The 6,789-nt window shown below is 39.2% G+C and overlaps 1 protein-coding gene across 2 annotated transcripts; it reads right to left on the reverse strand.

Moving 5' to 3' along the window:
• Positions 1-2,441: 2,441 nt before the first annotated feature.
• Positions 2,442-6,468, reverse strand: hlx1 (H2.0-like homeo box 1 (Drosophila)). Of its 2 annotated transcripts, XM_086061207.1 has the most exons (4): positions 5,946-6,468; positions 5,296-5,460; positions 5,024-5,208; positions 2,449-3,218 (listed from the first exon to the last, which is right to left on the reverse strand). In XM_086061207.1, the coding sequence occupies exons 1-4, from the start codon at positions 6,370-6,372 to the stop codon at positions 2,910-2,912; spliced, it is 1,086 nt and encodes a 361-aa protein (XP_085917333.1). In that variant the 5' UTR covers positions 6,373-6,468; the 3' UTR covers positions 2,449-2,909. The 2 variants fall into 2 exon arrangements, with proteins under 2 accessions (XP_085917334.1, XP_085917333.1); XM_086061208.1 differs by lacking the exon at positions 5,296-5,460 and having other exon boundaries at positions 2,442-3,218.
• Positions 6,469-6,789: the final 321 nt, after the last annotated feature.

Raw genomic sequence — 6,789 nt, forward strand, 5'->3', positions numbered from 1 at the left:
TTACAGGGTCTTTAGAGACCTAAAAAAAAAAACAGTTTTCAACCTGCATCACCTCTTTACTCTTCCATTTATCACCGAGTTGTTCACTTATGCGGTGCTCTTTTTAAAAACACCCTCCTCGTCCTCCTCGACACTTTAAGTCCTCCTTGGACACTTAACGGCAACGGAAACGTCTCCATCAGCCTATCAAACAAGTTCTCATGCAGATAACGCCTTGAAGTGCTGGAGACGCTTCAGCTTTTAGTCACGCTAATCCCCACGCCGAGACAAAAAAACTCCCCCAGTTTTACTCCGCCAGAGGTCATTTGTTTTTACACTTTGCTTCTTCTTTTCTTTTCTTTTCTTTTTTTTTACCCCCAAGTGTCAAATATTGGTGAATCCGCAAAGCTGGTTTGCTTTACGGCTTGCCCCGTCCTGCTTGCCAAGAGGGGACGTATGGGACAACTTTTAATGGCGGCTGAACGGCTGACATTAAATACTCACCAGATGGACTTTCTCCTATCCTGCTCATAAAAGTTCTTAAGACAGTTCACAAATCAAGGCCTCACACTATTATGTTAAGCGTTTGGGTTGTTATTGTTATAGTACATTTGCAAATACTCGTGTAATTTATAGCTTTGTGAGGATAAGTCCAGCTTCAACCCACCCGCGCGTCTTACATATAGACGTCTTCATATGTATTCCGGCTTATATGAAACCATTTTTCATGCAGCATAAATGAAGCGCAAAGATTATGACCAAACTTCACAAGCATCGCATGACACGTTGCTGATAGCTTCCAGTATCGAATATCACCGAGAGGTCGGCGAAACAAAAACAAAAAAAGCCCATATAGCGAGCAGAGGAAAAATGAAAAGTGAAATTCAAGATGCAAAAGGAAAAACGGCCTCTTTCCTGGGGGTCTGTGTCCTCTCTTTTTTTCTTTTTTACACAGGAGTGGAAAGTGGACCCTGTGGTAGTGAAAGTTTGCGGTGGTCCGGGTTTGGGGGTCACTCACTATGGATGCTGCTGTCACGCTACACACTATCATGTTTTTTCCATAGCATGGCTTTAACAGAGATGATGATAGAAAATAAGGCCTGCGACTGAAAAAAAAAAATAATATATATATATATATATATATATATAATATTTTTTTCGAAGTTTTTATACTCTTGTTAACATAAAAGTCATAAAAATGTTTAACTAATATTTTAGTCATTGATACAGTCATTTCATAATAAATAATACAATTTAGTTAAAATTAAAAAGATGTACTATATGGTAAAAAAACAGTGTGATATTAATTTGTGTTGAGGTCATTTTTCTGCCACTAGATGGCATAATTGCATATGTAAGATGATTGGTGACAGCGCAGTGCATTTTTTTTTTCATATTAAGAGCTATCTAATCTTTAACATGAAATTCTGCACATTTTTAAAATTGTGAAATACAACTTGACCCCAAGCTCCACAAATATACGATCCAGTAAAGTACTGTCTTTTTTAACAGTATCGTGGAGGATAAGAGTCAGTACAATACTGTAAATGTAAATCTAGTTAATTATTGTATTTTATTTTTATTACTGATTACAGTATTCTGCTGAATCATTGCTGGCAGTAAAATACTGTAATTTATAATGATACCATAAATTATTGTAATTTTTTAAATATATAATTATGGATTTTAACAGTGTGTTGACTGTATATATATATATATTTTTTTTTTACTTTGAATAAATGTACTAGAAATTTTTTATTTAGAAATTCAAAACAAAAGCCCAACATTTTACATTTTTGTGCTCTCTTTCTACGTGTGTATATGTGTATATATGTATATCAGGGGTCTCCAAGTCCGATCTTCGAGAGCCCCTATCCAGCCTGCTTTTCGCGTTTCCCTCCTCCAACACACCTGAATCAAATCATCAGCTCATCAGCAATCTCTGCAGAAGCCTGATAACAATCCTGATTATTTTATTCAGGTGCGTTGGAGGGGAGACATGGAAAACTCACCTTCAAACCAGTTGCATTTGATTATGCTCGTGAACATGTGTATTGTTGTCACATCGCTTGAAGGAGCCTGCTTGTTTCATGTTATTTATTAGAACCACACAGCAGCAAACATGTTTAATATCTTATATCTTATTTGTGTAAAATTCTACAGCAAATCTGTGACGATAACATTTTGCCACTGTTAGTTCTATATATTTATGAGAGAGGCTGCATGGCAAGAGAAGCAGCTCTATAAATGGACGAGCTGGAATGAGGCTTGTAACTGCGTGGGTCTGGATAAATAAAATACATTCATTGAGGTCACCGCTGCTATCTGGAGCCGTTGAACGTATACAAACTATAAATTCGCAGATTTTTCTCTCGCTCTCTGCAAGAGCTTTGGAATTCGGAGGTCAAGTTTGCACTCACATTTGACTTAAGCGGACCACGTGACACTTTTTATTTTATTTGCATAATGTAAGAGACACTTGAAATATGTTTCGTATATTTCGTCTTTTTTTCCCCCCAAACATGATTTCAGTTATTATACACACACGCGCGCGTGTTATGATTATTCGTCATCATAATTCAGCCGGAGAAATATGAAAACCAGCATTCAAATAGACCATCATTGGAGGAAAAAAAACTTTTATTTACAATATTTTCAGTGCAAATTATATTAACAAAATAGCACAACACAAAATAAACATGTACACTGTGTGTGTGAGTGTGTGTTTGTGTTGTGCGAGATTTCATTTACACGTGGGGGGGAAAAAAAAGAGTGCTTGTACAATCACATTTACAGTTTTATTTTGAAACCCTCTGAGAAAAGCGTCATGCAAGCTGAAGTCGAATTAGAGAGAGAGAGAGAGAGAGAGGAAAAAAAAAACGTCTTTCAGGGGGAGCTTGCTTGATCGTGTCCGTCATGATTGAAACGCTTCATATTAGAAGCTGGGGCGAAGAAGCCGAGTCCGAGTGGGTCGCCTCCATGATCACGCTGGTTTTGTTGTGCTCACAAAGATCCAAATCGTTCGTGGCGTCGGGTTTGTCCTCCTCGGGCGCGTCGTCGGACTCGCACTCGCTGCGCTCAACGTCGCTCTCGCACTCGGACTCGGCGGTCTCTTTGGGGTCCCTGCCGGACTCGGGTGTCCCTTCCCCGTCCGGCTGGTCTTTGTCCTTGTCCTTCTGGGCCTGCGCCTCCTTGGAGTGCCGCCATTTCATGCGCCGGTTCTGGAACCACACTTTCACCTGTGACGCACGACAGGCACGCAATGTCATCATTTGAATTTGACGGCAAATACGTCACACGTAATTCAAAGTTGCAGCATTAGCCTACAAATATAAATAAGTCGATTTTTAAAAGGTCTTTAATTGTTTGAGGTTTTTTGTTGTTGTAAAGCGAGTGTGTTTTACATTTTTAAAACATATTGCCATGTTTTATAATTACTTAATGCTTGGTGTTACGTAAGTCCTTATCGTGTTTTAGAATGTATAACACGTTTGAATTATTGCAACAACAAAAAAAAAGAATAACTACACGTTTCTTTATTATATATGAATAAAAATTCCTCATGCAATTTATGAATTGAATATATTTCCTTATTTAATTATTTTATCCTGTTGGGGAGGTGTTTTTATAAATTAAATCTTTTTATTGGTGCTTAAAAAAGGATAGCAGCCTCTGCGATGATTAAAAAAACGAATCTATTCATATTACTTTAGTTTTTTCATTATATGTCAGTTTTTTATGTGTGTTTTATTCAATGTAATCATTCCCTAAAATGGAATACAAGCTTGCTGTAAAAAAATAAAAAATAAAAATAAATCTTAATTAGTAAAACAACAACAATAACAAACGCTCTAATTAATAAGTCCTTCTAAATCTATTTTCTATATAATTATTTAATTTATTTCCTTATTTGTATTTGTTTTATGGCTAAAAATTGGGCCAGCCCAAAAATAACCCAATTTGGGTCAAAAATAGACCAAGTCATTTTCATCCAACTTTAAATACATAATGACCCATTTTTGGGTTGTTTCATTACAAACAAACAAAAAAAGACTGTCTATTGGGTTGATTTATAAAAATAAAACCCCAATTTTTTGGGTTGTTTAATACAAAATGACCCAATTTATTAGGTTGTTTTACATAAAATTACCCTTTTTTTGGGGGTCATATTGACCCAAGTAGTGAATTGGTCCGTTTTGACCCAAATTGGGTTATTTTTTACCCAACTGTTTTAGTGTACTTTACTGTATTTAAGTGTGTGTGTGTGTGTGCGCGCGCGCGCGTGCGTGCGTGCGCGCATGAGTGCGTGCAACTAAATACAATATTTTAGTCCTACTGCTCAAAAATTGGTGACTGGTTTCTGTATTCTTTACAGAAAAAAAAACATATTTTCTTTATTAAATGTGATAATTTTTGTCTTTTATGACTATTTTACTATATTTAAATTGCCGTTTACGAGTGTGTGTTCATTCTGATAGGCCTACAATTAGCATATTTTTCACCAAATTCAAAGTTAAAAATTTTGAAGTCTGAATAACATTATTTCATCATTTCAAAGCGGGTGCAACCGAATACCAACTTTTGAATGATGATTAAAATGTGTTTTTATTCATAGTTTTTAATAGTCAACATAATTCAAAATACAGTGTGGAAATGGTTTAATAGAATTCATTATTTTCTATAATTAGAAACCACACAATATCATCATTTTAGCAAAACACCAAGTTGGAGCTTATTAAGTAACTTTGTATTTATGCACGTTAAATGCAAAAGTGTAACCCTTTTATATCTCAGGAGACCACGTGATTTCTAACACCTAATCAGCAGCAATAAAAGATCAAAAGTTTCAATAAATAAATATTGTAAAATAAATTAGTGACATATCTTGTTGTAATGTTTTTTTAAGCCTGGCATAAAATCAAAATAATAAGTATCTGAAGAGTACACGAAGGCCTCCGCCAAGGCCAAACAAACAATGCGAGGTATCAGCGCCAAGTTGTCCACCTTAAACACATCCACATCCTGCCTATGTCATTTCTTTTACCTGAGCATCCGTCAGTCCCAGCATGGCCGCCAGCTGTTTTCTATCCGGCTTGGTGACGTACTTCTGGATCTCGAACCTCTTCTCCAGCCCTTTCCTCTGCAGGTTGGAGAAGACCGCCCTGGACCACGACCTTTTCCTCTTGTACGTCTGTGGCATGGTGTCCTTGGTGAGGATGGCATACGGGCCTGCGGGTCAGCAAGTCAACAATGGAGGCGTCAAGACTAGAAAAGCAGTCCCAGATGTTTTTATGTCCCAAGAAGATCGAGGACTACCTGGGAAGGTGTCCTGAAACTGATGCTGGCCTGATTGCCTCCCGCCGCCCATTATGGCGGCGGCGTCACCCAACCCAGGTTCTAGGGAGAAGTATTGGCTGGCGACAGGCTGGATAGGGATGTGGATGCCTGACTGACGGTTGGAGCTAACGATGGACGTGAGATCTAAAATGGAGCATAGACTCTGTAAGATTTCTGCTGCTGACCTTTGACCTGTACACGGTCACTAAGTTCCTCCCAAACCTAAAAGTTGTTTTGATCCAATTCGACAACTAAAAAGAGTCTAGTGGACGTTATATGACCTGGCTGACTAAGAATTGTTTTTGGGCCTTAAACATTTCAGTTTGAAATACTTTAAAAAGCAAAATGACTGACATTTATTGCAATCATGTTGGCGCAACAAATCAATCTATTTGTATATCTTGAAGTTGGTGTTCAATAACTTAAAGCATAGAGTTGAATTGCCCAATTTAAAAAGTTGTGTTTGATATTCAAAAACAAACAAACAAACAAACATCAAAACAGCAGGAAATAAATGTAGGCTAATGTGACTGATGGTAGAAATCTAAATGCAACGCACGATTTTACTTTGTCAACTTGTTTCTGTTCTGTTTCCCCTCCTTTATTGACATAGCAAAACACGTCCTCACCTCTTAACTTGTCCTTCGCCTTTGCGTCAAAATCCGTCGACAAAATCCGATCAATTCCGAATTTGAGGTCTTTACTCGAAGGCGGGGGAGCCTGCGAGGAGTTGAGAGCCCCCCTGGCCACCGAGGTGAGCTGTAGTCCTTGCCTGTGGTAGGGGGACGCGGGGCTCACCCTCGCCCCGTACACCGACGCGTGAGCTTCGACCGGGGAGGGACGCAGCGGGGAGCCGCTGGAGGACCCGCGGTGTTGGCCCACGTGCACCATCAGGGCCGAGGAGCCGGGGATGTTGTCCGCATCCCCGGCTTGGAGCAGCTCCGCGATGCAGAAGGACGGTTTCTTGCTGGCGTCCACCGCGAAGCCTCCTGCGCAGTACGCGGACCAAAGGCTGAAATTCGAGGCGTAAAACGGGTTGAGCCCGGTCGTGTACATCCCGGAGGTTTGCGCTGGAATCTCACCAGAAAGTCATACGTGCGCGAAAAACAAGCAAGCGCGTTTGGAGCTGCTGTCAGAACCGAACCACTATCGCGAGTCTGCAATCCAAAAGTGCACAGCTCCACTCCGAAGTTACTTGCAAGCTTGTGATTGGTTCCTCGCTCAGCCAATGGGTGCTCTGCATTTGCGCACGCAAGCTCGCGCACGGGTTACTGACAAGAGAGGTTTCCTGAGACGGATGGATTCTATCGAAGAGACTTTAAACACTTAAACTGTCATTAACTCTTTTACTAATTAGATTTTCTGACAATAAATAATTGAGTCAAGCATAACATGTGGATTTGTATTAAACGGTGAGTAAACACATTTTAAAATGTATACAATTATTGCGCATAATTTAAGACAAATAGGCCT

This window comes from Leptonotus elevatus, chromosome 18 (assembly GCF_054856555.1).
Source record: "Leptonotus elevatus isolate MCC_2025b chromosome 18, RoL_Lele_1.0, whole genome shotgun sequence".
Lineage (NCBI taxonomy): Eukaryota > Metazoa > Chordata > Actinopteri > Syngnathiformes > Syngnathidae > Leptonotus > Leptonotus elevatus.

What these genes read in the sequence shown, in the direction of transcription:
- hlx1 (XM_086061207.1), bottom strand. Translation starts at nt 6,372, where the DNA reads ATGTACACGACCGGGCTCAACCCGTTTTACGCCTCGAATTTCAGCCTT. An exon ending in GGCGAAGGACAAGTTAAGAG is followed by an intron (nt 5,461 to 5,945) that starts GTGAGGACGTGT and finishes GCTCCATTTTAG; the next exon opens with ATCTCACGTCCATCGTTAGC. An exon ending in TGGGACTGACGGATGCTCAG is followed by an intron (nt 3,219 to 5,023) that starts GTAAAAGAAATG and finishes CGTGCGTCACAG; the next exon opens with GTGAAAGTGTGGTTCCAGAA.